This window comes from Oncorhynchus gorbuscha, linkage group LG17, assembly GCF_021184085.1.
Source record: "Oncorhynchus gorbuscha isolate QuinsamMale2020 ecotype Even-year linkage group LG17, OgorEven_v1.0, whole genome shotgun sequence".
NCBI classification, from domain to species: domain Eukaryota; kingdom Metazoa; phylum Chordata; class Actinopteri; order Salmoniformes; family Salmonidae; genus Oncorhynchus; species Oncorhynchus gorbuscha.
This window is the reverse complement of record NC_060189.1, coordinates 11,583,150-11,597,447: the sequence shown is the minus strand read 5'-3', so window position 1 is coordinate 11,597,447 and position 14,298 is coordinate 11,583,150. Positions and strand designations below refer to the sequence as shown.

The window sequence follows — 14,298 nt, the reverse complement described above, 5'->3', positions numbered from 1 at the left end:
AAACTTTGATTGATCTGCCTCTTTATTGTTTCCCTTTAATGGGCCTACAATCAGTTTTGATGTTACAATTGTAATATATATTTTTATTTTGATATAGTATTAACTGCCTGGTTAAAGGAATACCATGAGATCTGGGATTTGATTGGTCCCTTGCTGAAAATGGAGGAGGGACATAGATCATGGTCCTGATTGGTCCTTTGTGTGTTCCACAGTATGTATGACTGCTTCCTGACCCACCTGAGCCTGGAAAGAAATGGCGGACGGCAGCGTGGCGTGTGGGTTTGTGGTTTCTCTTTATGTGTATCAACCCTGGGGCGGCAGGTAGCCTATTGGTTAGAGCGTTGGGCCAGTAACCGAAAGGTTTCTAGATTGAATAACCAAGCTGACAAGGTAAATATCGGTTGTTCTGCCCCTGAACAAGGCAGTTAATTCACTGTTGCTAGGCCTTCATTGTAAATAAGAATTTGATCTTAACTGACTTGCCTAGTTAAAAAAAAATCAACCCTTGTACTTCTATATTTAGTTATTTGAGCTTTCTGGGTCTTTTCAAAGTGTCTATCCTGTACACTACCTCTGGATCATGTGACCTGACTGTCCAATACTGAGATCTGTAAGTCTTGTTGTCCAGGTGTCTGCCTGTCTGTCCCTCCATGGTGTCTGTGAGCTTGTCCGGGAACCTGGCGGTGACCTAGGTGGTATTCCAAAGCCTCCTCTCCACCTAGCGACCTTTGACCTATCTCAACCTCCAAGGCACAGCAGGCCTATAGTAGTCATCTCTCGAGGTAGAGTGTCATGAGTCTTGCAAGTGAAACAATGTTCTCCCCCAAGTTGGTGTGAGCGTCTGAAGACACACAGCTTCACACTGTGGTTTCCTTGTTCTTAACACACTGACTGGCCTTCTTCTCGCTGTTTAATATTTCCACAAAGGAGGGTGTTGGGTGGGCTTCAAGATACTGTGGGAAAGTTCCTAGTCACACATTAGTGTTGTCACCTCAGTGTATCACTTTATCACTCAGAGATTGGGCCAAGGCAATTATGTTTAGGGTAACTAATTTAGTCACCTGTTATAGTCATTTCCAATTTATAAAAAGCAATTACTAAATGATTTCTGTTGTGCAATTTGTGGATGGTGCTACTGCCATCTTGTTAACGATTTAAGCATACCCATTTGTTTGAAGTGCTGCTAAGCAGGGGCACAACTTTCAGTGGGGATCGGGGGGTCATGTTCCCCACACAGTTTTATCATTGCAATGTGACACAAAAAGCAGCAACGGTGTGCTTTAGGACAATACGAACGCCTCTGTGTGGTCGGGTAGGCTGTTTTCAGTTTTAGCCTGCTTGAATGAGGACCCCACGGACATCAAAGAGTGGGCTGATAGGCTATGTGAAAGCAAAGGTTCTGGAAGAATGGCTAGACCAGCACGGTAGAGTTGAGCATACCTTAGTTCAGTGTGTATGTGTTGCATTCTTTCACCAAGTTGTAAAAGCAAGCAGAGCAGAAACGGGCTATTATTTAGTTGACTGATGTAGCTGGAAAGGTAACTGCTGTTTAACTTCACAGAAAAAAATGAACTACGGTTTATTCCCAGTGCATACCGTGCTGCAATGATCTCTGTTGGAACCCGCAGGTCCTGCAGGCACCCGTGGGAATACAGCCCTCTAGTGCACAAAACACTGCTCATCATGTCTTCGCATGATCAGATGATGACACGGGTACCAGAAGGGTCAGAAAGACATGGAAGACCAGGTGAATTTTGCAGTGTATTAACAATTTCAGTGAACGATACTAAGTTCAACCTCGAATTGATGGGTAGACCCCCCCAACAATTTTTTTTGGGGGGGCTGCCTCTCGTGCCTGCTCCGCTGTGCTAACTCCTCGTAGCTTCGCCACTCTGTTTTAGCTGCTTCCAGTTCCTCCTTAGGACGACAATATTCACTAGCCTGTGCCCAGGGTCCCTTGCCCTCCAATATCTCCTCCCATGTCCTGCTCCTCCTTACCACGCTGCTTGGTCCGTTTGTGGTGGGAAGTTCTGTCATGAGCGTCGTTCAAGGAAGACCAAGGTGCAGCGTCGTGAGCGTACATATTCCTTTATTTAGTAAAATGTCGCCAACAAAACAAGAAATAACAAAAACGACCGAGAAGCTTACAAGGGCTATAGTGCCCCTAACAAAGACAACTTCCCACAATGACAAAGGGGAAAAAGGCTGCCTAAGACAATGATGACAGCTGTCCCTGATTGAGAACCATACCTGGCCAAAACATAAAAATACAAAAACATAGAAAACAGAACATAGAATGCCCACCCAAATCACACCCTGACAAAACCAAATAGAGACATAAAAAGGCTCTCTTAGGTCAGGGCATGACACCTTAGGACAGTGTTTGGGTGAGCTGGCACAGGTGTCCATGTGCTTGCACAGGTGCCTGAGAGCTATGACTGCGCCAAGGGCTAGCATATTGTGTGTTGTTTCTTCGTGTGCAGGTATGTCTTTTATTTTGTCCGAATTATGTTCTGTATCATCTTACTTGTATTGTATAGTGTGCTGTTGTGCACTGAATGTGTGCACGCAGCACCTGTTATTTCCTTTTGACGTGCCTGAGAGCTATGACTGCGCCAAGGGCTAACATATTGTGTGTTGTCTCTTTGTGTGCAGAGCAAATAAAAAAAAAATTCAACCAGCAGACCTCAGGTTGTGGCATTGTCCTAATTAAAAGTACACAATGCAGAACGAACCACGCTACACTAGGAGAATGAAGGGAAGTGGTGGTTTATTCAATCGCCTACAAATTCTCAGAAGGCAGTCCGCCCTTCGGCCCCTCTTTCTCCGCCTCCTCTTTACTGCAGATCACAGGGATCGGGGCCTGTTCCCAAGGAAGCAGTATGTCCTTCACGTCGGACTCGTCAGAGTTGTGAACTGAAAAAAGGGTTGTGCTAGTCTGTGGTAAGTAATTGCAGTCCTGATGTCTAGAAGTTATTTTCGGTCAGAGACAGTAGTGGCAACATTATGTACAAAATAAGTAAAAAAACAGTAAATACAACAGAATACTAATGTCATGTTCGCAAAAACACTACAGTGAATACAAGAGAATATAAATATAGTAATACTACAGTATTTAGACATTTTTCCGGCTTAACGTACAAATGGCTGTCTAGGAGGCGTTTGAGTACTTGTCTGACATGCTTTGTGTGTTCTTGAAGGGAGCTCGAAAAGATGAGGATGTCATCCAAGTAAACGAACACAAATATGTTAAGCATATCCCTAAGCACATCGTTTATGAGCGCTTGGAACACAGCCGGGGCGTTGGTCAGGCCGACGGGCATCACCAAGTATTCGTAGTGACCAGTAGGCGTGTTGAAAGCGGTCTTCCACTCGTCACCGGGTCTGATCCGCACAAGATGGTATGTGTTCCGCAGGTCAAGCTTAGTGAAGACAACTGCTTCCTGGAGCAGCTCAAAGGCTGTGGTCATAAGGGGTAGCGGGTAGCGGTTACGGACGGTTATGGCATTGAGTCCCCAGTAGTCGATGCAAGGGCGTAATCCACCGTCTTTTTTGGCCACAAAGAAAAACCCTGCTCCCGCCGGCGAGGTGGATTGACGCATGAGGCCTGCTGCCAGAGCGTCCTTGATGTAGGTATCCATAGCAGCTCGTTCGGGATGAGAAGGGAAAAGATCCGACCCCTGGTTAGGGGCAGGTGCCCGGAAACAGGTCAATGGGGCAATCGTAAGGTCTATGGGGTGGTAGCATGGTGGCCCTCTGTTTGCTAAATACCGGTTTGAGGTCATGGTAACACTCAGGAAATCAGGACAGGTCGATGGATTCTAGAGACTCGGGAGGAGAACTCGGGGAACTCAGGAAGAATACAAGTGGCTTGGCACGTAGGACCCCACTGCTTGATAGTGCCCAGAGACCAGTCGATGTGAGGGTTATGACTGTAAAGCCAGGGGTATCCAAGGACGAGAGGGAACTCGGAACAGGAGATCAGATGAAAGTTCATCACTTCCTGGTGTTGGGAAACTGAAAGTCGCAAGGAGGTAGTGACACGAGTGACAAGTCCAGATACCAAAGGGCTTCCATCCAATGTAGTAACCCTCATGGGGTCACTTAGAGGTTCAGAGGGAACGCCATTCTCCTTCGCCCAGACACCATCCATGAAGTTGCCTGCGGCTCCAGAGTCTACCAAGGCTTGAATGGGAAGCTCGTGGTTGTCCCAGGAAAGGGTGATTGGAATGAGCAGGTGGGTGTTGGATGGATGGGAGGAGGTTATGTTTCCCGTTACAGTCCTCCCAGGCCTGCACGGGACAGTGCGTTTCCCTGGAGCCCGAGACACGTGGAGTGGAAATGGCCCGGTTTGCCGCAATATAGACAGCATCGCTCCCTCATCCGGCGGTCTCTCTCAGCCTGGGAGATGCGTCCAATCTGCATGGGTTCCAGTGGAGCCAGCGAGGATAAAGGTGGAGACTCGGAGCTGGGACCGATAGGAGCTAGGATGAGAGGTCTACGGTTGAGTTCTCTCTCTCTCAGACGCTGGTCTATGCGCAAGGCCAACTTGATCAGGGACTCGAGGTTGTCCGGTGGTTCCCGAGTGGCCAGTTCATTTTGGATGGTGTCAGAAAGACCCTTCAAAAAGCACACTGTGAGCTCCTCATCGTTCCAGCTACTCGCTGCTGCCACCGTGCGGAACTGGATGGCATAGTCCTTCACGCTGCGCCGACCTTGAGTCAGGAGCTGTTTGGCTGAGTCAGGGCCGCTGGTAGGACCTTGAAATACTCGCTTGAATTCTTCAGCAAGGGTAGAGTAGCTGGCACAGCAGGGACTTTGGGCATCCCACACAGCAGTAGCCCAGGCTAGGGCTTTTTCCGACAGCAGGGTGATGATATATGCGATCTTGGACCGGTCGGTGGGAAACGACGAGGGTTTCCGCTCGAAGGAGAGAGAACATTGGGTAAAAAAAACCTTACAAGCACTCGGATCACCTGAGAACCGTTGGGAAGGCGGCAGACAAGGTTCAGCCAGGGGGTTAACTGCCACGGGCACTTGAATCTGATGTACTGGGGCAGGAGCGGTTGCCGGGGAAAGTCAATCAGATATCTGCTTTATGGAAGTCAGCATCTCCGACAGAAGTCGAGAATGTCTAGCCATTAAGGCCTCTTGCTGAACCAGAGCAGCTTCGTGGCGTTGGACAGTCCCCTCGTGGTGGGACAGCATGGAAAAATGTCCTGGGTACTGGCTGCCTCTGGATTCATTTTGTTGGCTCTGTGTTTCTGTCAGGACCCGGTTATGAACAGTCCCTTAGTAAACTGAGCCACTAATAGTAGGCAGATCCCAGAAGACAAGGTAGACACAGCAGTACTAGATACGGTGATTTAATAAAGAAAAAAGGAAAAGATCTTCAGGCAAAAATATAAATCCACAACCTCAAAAGTAATTCCAAGAGAAAAAATGTATATCCTCCAAAAGACAAGGAAAATCCACAAAGTGGTAAGAACAGCAGGGAAAAAAACAAACCTCAAAAGAATAATCAAAACTAAACAAGAACAAAACCAGAGTACCTCAAGTTCACAGCATGGCTGGGGCTGGGTGCTAACATACAAACACAGAGCAAACTGAGGAAAACTAAGGGTTTAAATACAATAAAGGGAAACGAGGCACAGGTGCAAATAATAACTGGGAACAAGGGAAGACAAAAGGGTCAAAAAGCACAATGGGGGCATCTAGTGACCAAAACCGGAACAACCCTGGCCAAATCCTGACAATCCTAACTTCTGTTCTCAAAGACTCTGCATCAAAACTCAACAGGACAGGCAATGTCTTCTCTGTTTCACCACGCTGCATCACACCAAACAGCTGGTGTCATAGACACCAGGAATCTTCCATTTAATCTGATCCCCCTCAACACCTAATCCCACCCCTGTTATCACTCCTTTAATGAATGAGTTGGACTAGCTGCCAGAATTGGTCTGCTAGGGGAGTATTAATTTCTCGGATTCTGATGAAAAACGTTTTGCAATGGAAACCATGTACTCCAAATGGATAACGTTTTGCAACGAAAACATCAGGTTCTATTGGACAGATACAGTTAGGTCCCTTCCCGTTTCATTCCATTTCATCTGTTTCCTTCCATTTGGTTCATATAGTAAAAGCAGACCAAAGGTTTCAATATACTTCCTCAATTGACTGGAATTAAAATATAATTGATCCCAACCCTGCTGTATCTTTAATGTGTCAAATTTAGTTTCACTGATGTTTATACCTAGTAAATGTGGCGAGTGGGTAATCTGCCTCTACTATTAGTCCTATTAGCCAACGTACAACCATTGGATAACAAAATAGATGAGCCACGATCATGAATATCCTACCAACGGGACAATAAAAACTGTAATATCTTATGTTTCACCGAGTCGTGGCTGAACGACAACATGGATAACATACAGCTGGCGGGTTTTACGCTGCATCGGCAAGATAGAACAGCTGCCTCTGGTAAGACAAATGGGTGGTGGTCTGTTTATATTTGTGGACAACAGCTGGTGCACAAAATCTAATATTAAGGAAGTCTCAAGGTTTTGCTCACCTGGGGTAGAGTATCTCATGAAAAGCAGTAAGCAATTTACCAAGAGAGTTTTCATCTATATTTTTTTGTAGTTCTCTATTTACCACCACAAGCCCATTTATAACTTACGGACTTGTGATCTATAAATCTCACATTAACTTAAAATTAACGGCACATGAACGTGCCTTAAAATCAGTGATTTCCCATTATAGGATGCTAGCACAAATTAGTGTTTAGTCAGGAATAACCATGGACCAAAAGGGAAAAGCAAACTTTTTGGAAGACGCGATCACTTGTGACAGGATGCGGCTGAATGATGGCTGTGATATACCTGACCTGTCACTTATTTCCCTCTGGAATATCCCAGTAGTGAGGAATCCCAGAGTGGACAGTACTTGGACATGGGTATGGCATGATTACAGCGTGTCTTCCTTTCCAGATTAGGGGCTAAATCTGCACACAAATCTAACGGAACATTTCTTGGGAAACGATAGCGATGTATAAGCCATGGATCATCATGCGCAAAAAAGTAATTCCGGTCTCTGAAAACTCTCTCTTCTAATAGCACAGTTTACAATGTCTTCCAATAACGCAAGAACTGCCATGGTTACTTTTTTCTAATTTGACACACTATTTATAGAACATTGCATACTGTTTCTAATTCAGACACCTTGCGTCTGGCAAATAATTCCTCACACCTTTAAATGATCATTCCTAACAAATTGTTCATTAAGTTAGTGCAAAGTTCACCACAGACTTGGAAGTATATGCGTTCCAAACTGCAATACCCCTATATAACCAGTAGGACAATCACTTACGTCAAGTCTAGACTTTACTTAGAGATAAGATCATTTCCACTTTAAAGTAAGGTTTTATAAATAACTACTTGTACGTGGTTTTCTGCGTAAGTAATATTTACGTAAGATAAAAATGGACCAAAATCTGTTTTTTTCTCTCGTTCTGCAGTCTCTCTTCTCCTCCTCGCCCTCAAACTGCAGGCTAGACTAACCCAGCTGTCTGGCAATCATCTCCACGACGACCTCTTCCCAGAGCTGGATGCCCCTACAATGCCCAGACTCCACCTCCTGAAAGTGTCCTCCAATCACATAATGTGGGAGTGTCTTAAGACGACAGTGAATGCCTTGGAAGGGCATCCTCAACTTTCTTTCCCGGTTATTTATTATGGGTCATTTGTATTTACTTAGTTAAATTTGTATAAAGTTAGTGTCATTTATTTTTTTTTTTGGCCATGATGGGTTCATATTCCCAAAGTAGCTTTAGCCTACAACAAATTACCATGTGCATCTCTCATTTAATCAGGCTGCTATTAAGTATTTTGCTCTATGTATCTGAAAGGCAGCACAGATTTAATATACAGTAGAGTTGAACAGATGAACAGACAGTTGATATTTGGCATTAAAGTGTGCCGGCTACCGCTGTAAGTGGGCCTACTATAAATGTACATTTTTGGGGTGGAGTAGACAGACAGAGTGCATTCATTATATTTAGGTTTGGGAAAAAGTAAACGCTAAATATTATTGAATTCAAGTGATCTGTTTACAGGTTTTCAACAATTTGCTATTGATTTCTTTCTTTAAGAAACTGACCCACTAGAGACAGGCCCTACAGCAAATGTCACTGGAAAAGTTAAAAACATTCTGCCAACACCTCCAGAGAAATTTGATCAAGCTCACCAAATATAATCTTTAGAAACTTCCTTGTCCTAATTCCAATACTTCCAAAGTATACAGCAAAATAGGGGCATTATTTTCACCATAAAAGGTGAATGATGAGCTTTTTACAGGTGGAGTTATTACGCGCGTTCACGTGTGCACCGTTTCAAGAATGGTCTGGTTTATAACCAGAAATATGCATATTGTTGTTTCAGAAGCACCTGCACCCCACCAAGACAAACACCGTGGGAAACACTGACATATGAAATTGACTTGTAAGACTCTGGCTGTGCTATGGCCCTATATGGCCTTGTATCCTCTGTTCAGTGATGGTCACAACACCACCCCCTCTTTCTGCAGGGAGCAGTAGGTGTGCGACAGGCCAGGCTAGGTGTTTGTGGTTGGAAATAGGTCTGATTGGTGTGTGAGGCTGTCTTCTAGTGGTCTGTGTAATTTGAGAAATATTGACTGAAATCCATGTCAATTCTGAATAATATGTGGCAGTAACGTTCTTATCCATCAAAAGTTCAACTCAAGTAATTTATTTTCAGACAAGTTGAATACATTTTAAAGGCAGAGATTTTTTTACTTTATTTGTCAGACAATCATTAACCGATCCAGCGGTTTTACACTGATGTGCTTAATATATGCCATCTGGTTTGCTTAATATAACACATTGAAATTATTATACTTTAACTTTTGATACTTAAGTATATTTAAAACCAAATACTTTTAGACTTTTACTTAAGTAGTATTTTACTGGGTGACTTTCACTTCTATTACAGTATCTATACTTTTACTCAAGTACAAAAATCGGGTTCTTTTTCCACCACTGAAAGTCTCTTAAACTGAACTGCATCTCTGTCTCTGACTGATCTTTAAACTAAAGTCCCACAGTAGATGGGCATCAGCATAAACCTCATCTGACCATGCTTTCTGGAAGAAATGTATGGGGTGTGGTCATTTTGTTCTCAATGCTACATGTTGAGTTTGACCCATCCAATGAGTTTATTCATTTGACAATATTCAAGATGTTCATTATGTAAAATCACTGCAATGATGTCCTTGTTCAGTTGGTTTGTTTCGATAAGCTTTGCTGTTTTATTTTTTAAAACTATCTCGAGGAAGTAACAGATTGAAGTCATTTTGGTGTACTCTTGTTAATGTGTGTTATTTATCTTTCAAACAAGCTAACCTACTGTAATCCTCTAAGTTTTAATAAACTTTGATTGTTCTTTATCTGACTCTTTATTGTTTCCCATTAATGGGCCTAGAATCAGTTTTGATGTTACAATTGTAATTTTCATGACACAAGGCAAGACCCAGATGCAGACACAGGAGGCAGATGATTGGAGTCTACAATGTTTATTAATCCAAAAGGAGTAGGCAAGAGAATGGTCGTGGACAGGCAAAAGGTCAAAACCATATCAGAGTCCAGGAGGTACAGAGTGGCAGACAGGCTCGTGGTCAAGGCAGGCAGAATGGTCAGGCAGGTGGGTACAGAGTCCAGAACAGGCAAGGGTCAAAACACAGGGATAAATACACTGGGGAAAACAAGCGACACTTGAAGGGGGTGGAGACAATAACAAGGACAGGTGAAACTGATCAGGGTTTGACAGTAATATATATTTTTATTTTGCTAAGGTGTTGTCTGTGCCGTTGCATTACTCAGAAGTGATGCTTTTCTGTGGAAAGTACGGTAGTATTCTATAGTAAGCTGTAGTCTTTTTCACGTGGGTTGTTTGGCTATCAGTTTCTAGGTAGATACTTAGTAGAGGAAATGTGTCCAGGAAGGTATACAATGAAGACTGCAATTATAATAAGTACATCTGTAAATGAAAAGACATTTTTAAGACGGCAGCGATACCTTGGAAGGGCATCCTCAACTTTCTTTCCCGGTTATTTATTATAGGTCATTTTATTTACTTAGATTAACTTTATACAATGTCATTTTTCATTTTTAAAACAACTGGTTCTGTTTCTGGTGATGACTCTGGCTTCTCTGTAAAGTCATTGTGATCTGTGGTTTGCTAAACCAGTAAACCTAAACCACGGGTCTGAGGCAGGTGCCTTGGAAGCTGTGAAAACAATTCACAGGTTGAAAGGAAAGTTGAGTATGTCATCCACTTATCTGCTGCACTACTTTGCCTTTGGTAGTCAAGCTAAGAAGCATGTGCTGATATCCTCCTAGTATTTCATTTTTGTCCTCTCTAAAAGACATCAGTTCTTGGTCCGTATCTCCGAGGCCATACAAGCCACTGTACCTTTGAGAGGACTTTCTGGGATTTTCAATGCTATGACGTGTGGGGGTGTGACCTTGCCATTTTTATCTTCCTGCTGCGACTATGTTTTTCACCTACTGTACCAATTGACTGTAATGTAAAATAAAACCTACAATAAAAGATAAATAACAATATTTTTTAAACTCCAAACACATGTCTCAGGAGCAGTGGTGACCCGTCATTCAGGGCTGGTGGGGCAGAGCATTAATACGTGTCACATATCAGTTTGCATACAATGTACAATGTATCATTGAGTTAACAAAAAGCTGGTTCTCCAGGAGATGCTGAAGGACATGTTGGACGTGAAGGACATGTTCTTGAGCTGACCGGGAAAAAACGAGGATGTCGTAAAGGGAGACAAACACAAACCAGTTCAACATGTCATGAAGCACATTGTTGACCAGGGCCTGGAGCACTGCGGGAGCATTGGTCAGTCCAAATGGCATAACAAGGTACACATAGTGCCCGCTAGCCGTGTTAAAAGCTGTCTTCTATTCATCTCCTTCCCGTATCCGAACCAGATGGTAGGCGTTCCAGCGGTCCAACATTGAGAAGATTGTCGCCCCCTGGAGAGGCTTGAAAACTGAGGAGATGAGTGGTACAGGGTAATGTTTTGTAACTGTTATGTCATTAAGGCCACACACAAGCATAAAATCCAAATGCACTATGCCAAGCGTCGGCTGGAGTGGTGTAAAGCTCGCCGCCATTGGACTCTGAAATAGAGTTAAGCACAAACACTAACATAACATTTGTTTTCATATATAATTTGATTTACCTTGAGCTTTCCTATAACTCTCAGATGCAGGTTGAAGGTTGCAAGTTCAAACCCCCGAGCTGACAAGGTACAAATCTGTCTTTCTGCCACTGAACAGGCAGTTAACCCACTGTTCCTAGGCCGTCATTGAAAATAAGAATTTGTTCTTAACTGACTTGCCTAGTTAAATAAAGGTAAAATAAAAATTTTTTTTAAGATACTTCAAAACATACCTCATGTTGATTTATTTTGCTATGAATTTTCTGTTAAACAATGGGTTTCTATAGCAATAAGGTCAAATGTAATGCTTAATCAAGTAATTTGTAAACAAACAAAAAAATGATATACCTGCAGGTTTCCTAAAATACAAATTAAAATAGCTAAATGGTCAATTGTATTACTATCTTAACCCCATATCTTAGCTTAGTAACCCTAAATGTATCACTTGTAAGCTAGCTGAACACATTTTAATCAATATGTCAGTGTGGTGTATTCTGCTGGAAACATACACTGAGTGTACAAAACATTAAGAATACCTGCTCTTTCCATGACATACAGTACATGGCTTAATCTGTAATTGATTAATTAAAATGAAGATCAGAGAGTGGAGAGATGGAAAAAGGTGATTATGAAAATTGCTCCGCATCAATATGTACTGTAGGTCTAAACAGTAACATCCTGTTGATTTGTAAGGTTTGTGTCTTGTGGTTAATGTGAGATGTACTATCAATAGATTGAACGTAGGTGGGGTTTGTACAGGGGGCTGTGGATAGAGGGGCCTCTATATATAAAGGGGCTTGTCTGATTCCTAAGTCACATTACCAAACTCCAACACGACTTCACTCTTCACATCTCCACCACCACAAATCATGAAGACATCTCTGGTCCTCCTTGCCTTCAGTCTGCTGGCTTGTTCAGGTGAGATTTTATTTAACTCAAATAGTAACTACTGTATATGCAGCACATACATTGGGTCAGGGTGCAGGGGGAACTGTGGGTGGGGGGCCTAAATCAACTCCAAGTTCACCTTTGGTTTCAGTACAATATAAGTGAAGTACCCATCACTTGAGTGACTGTTGTGTCATTTTGTCTTTGCAGTTTGGGAAATCCATGGGCAATGCCAAGAGGTTGACCTTGATGACCAGGAAGTACTGGAAACAAAGCCGGAAAAGTGCATGGTAATCTCACTCTCACATTACATATTCAAATGTACTTAAACCATAACACTGAATACATCACACCATAATTTCATTCATAATAATAATTTGGGGGGTGGTTATATTTTTTTAAAGTGTGTTTTGTCCTCCTTGTCTGTTTGTGATTTCTAAAGGAGCAACAGCTAAAGGGGACCTGCTGGGTGTGTAAGTGGGCACTGAACAAAGTGAAGAAATCCATCTCCACTTCCTCTAGCCCGGTAGCTACCATAGCATTACAATTGATAAGAGTGTCCTTTCATGAAATTGCACTACTAACTATTTACTGTGATTTTTCTCTGAAAATGTCAACTGTTGTTGATGATGATTTCTTGTCAACAGGAGGAGCTAAAGCAGACGCTATTGTCCGTTTGCGATAATATTGGCTTCCTAAAATCTGGGTGTAAAGGCCTGGTGAAAAGACACTTGTGGGTGCTGATTGAGGAGCTTAGCACAAGCGATGACGTGAGGACCATCTGTGTTAACATTAAGGCCTGCAAGTGAGTACAAGAAACCGTTCAACATACTCTTTAGTGTTCAGACAACTAACGAGTATTGCGATGATCACCCGTGCTTGTTAATTGAAACAGTATAGAGTCAAATCTATTAATTCATATGAAAATTTTATGTCTTCCAATCTTCGGTTATGTCTTCCAATCTTCCACTCATTTAGTATTTCTGTTTATTTTTAGACCAAAGGAAGTTTTGGACCTGAGCTACTGACCAAGCAGCCAGTATCCAGATTCCAAAGTGAGAAGATGGATGTTCAGGTGTCAAGACAATGCTATGCTGCCAGGATCTTGCTCTTTCTTTTTCAAACTACTCACAACACAAACATATAAATGGATGATGAAGTTATTGAAATGATTATGTTCTGAAATAATGTCTTATAATTAAGCAATAAGGCCAGAGTGCCTGCAGAGTGCCTGGACACAGCCCTTAGCTGTGGTGTAACGGCCCTTTTACACAAACCCCCAAGTTGCCTTGTTGATATTATAAACAGGTTACCATTGTAATTAGAAAAGTAAATAAGTTGTTTTGCGTCATACACGTGGTATACTGTCTCTTATGAACTGGGTGGTTCGAGCCATGAATGCTGATTGGCTGACAGCCGTGGAATGCTGCTCTAATTACGTTGGTAACCAGTTTATAATAGCAATGAGGCACCTCTGGGGTTTGTGATATATAGACAATATACCATGGCTAGGGCTGTATCCAGGCACTCTGTGTTGCGTCGTGCTTAAGAACAGCCCTTAGCCGTGGTATATTTGCCATATACCACACCCCCTCGAGCCTTATTGCTTAAATAGCCGTGGTATATTTGCCATATACCACACCCCCTCGAGCCTTATTGCTTAAATATACCACAGCTTTCTGGATCAAATGATTATAATAATGTATGTGTCAATTTTAAATTGCACTCTTTTTTTTGTATCACGTACAAATGTAAAAAATGTGCCATTTTAGTCCAAAAGTTTGAAAATGTTTGTGTGATCTTTTTTGTTTGGGCAAAAAATAAACCTCAATTGACAGAGAATACAACTCCAACTCTTCTTTGACACGTCTAACAAAACTCTAGAAATGTATTTAATTAGAATTTTTACGTATGAACATATCGTAATATTATTTTATGATAAAGCATTTAATTACATTGTCCAGTCTCAACGTCAACAGTGAAGAGGTGACTCCAGGATGCTGGCCTTCTAGGCAGAGTTGCAAAGAAAAATCCATATCTCAGACTGGCCAATAAAAAGAAAAGATAAAGATGAGCAAAATAACACAGACACTGGACAGAGGAACTCTTCAAAATGTTTAATGTATGTTTGTGTGAACTTTTTGGACAGGC

The 14,298-nt window shown here is 42.4% G+C and overlaps 1 protein-coding gene and 1 long non-coding RNA gene across 2 annotated transcripts; both read left to right on the top strand.

Annotated features, from left to right (window-relative positions):
* The first annotated feature begins 275 nt into the window (after positions 1-275).
* On the top strand, positions 276-7,858 carry LOC124001241. The gene is made up of 4 exons (XR_006832759.1): positions 276-390; positions 629-782; positions 1,629-1,747; positions 7,517-7,858. It is a non-coding gene; the product is annotated as an uncharacterized LOC124001241 (long non-coding RNA).
* Positions 7,859-12,089: 4,231 nt separating this feature from the next.
* Positions 12,090-13,649, top strand: LOC124001238 (antimicrobial peptide NK-lysin-like). Its single transcript, XM_046307883.1, has 5 exons — positions 12,090-12,177; positions 12,358-12,437; positions 12,590-12,673; positions 12,795-12,952; positions 13,145-13,649. The coding sequence occupies exons 1-5, from the start codon at positions 12,129-12,131 to the stop codon at positions 13,173-13,175; spliced, it is 402 nt and encodes a 133-aa protein (XP_046163839.1). The 5' UTR covers positions 12,090-12,128; the 3' UTR covers positions 13,176-13,649.
* Positions 13,650-14,298: the final 649 nt, after the last annotated feature.

Coding starts and splice junctions, on each gene's coding strand:
- LOC124001238 (XM_046307883.1), top strand. CDS start 12,129: ATGAAGACATCTCTGGTCCTCCTTGCCTTCAGTCTGCTGGCTTGTTCA. Junction 12,674..12,794: donor TCTCCACTTCCTCTAGCCCG/GTAGCTACCATA, acceptor TCTTGTCAACAG/GAGGAGCTAAAGCAGACGCT. Junction 12,953..13,144: donor GTTAACATTAAGGCCTGCAA/GTGAGTACAAGA, acceptor GTTTATTTTTAG/ACCAAAGGAAGTTTTGGACC.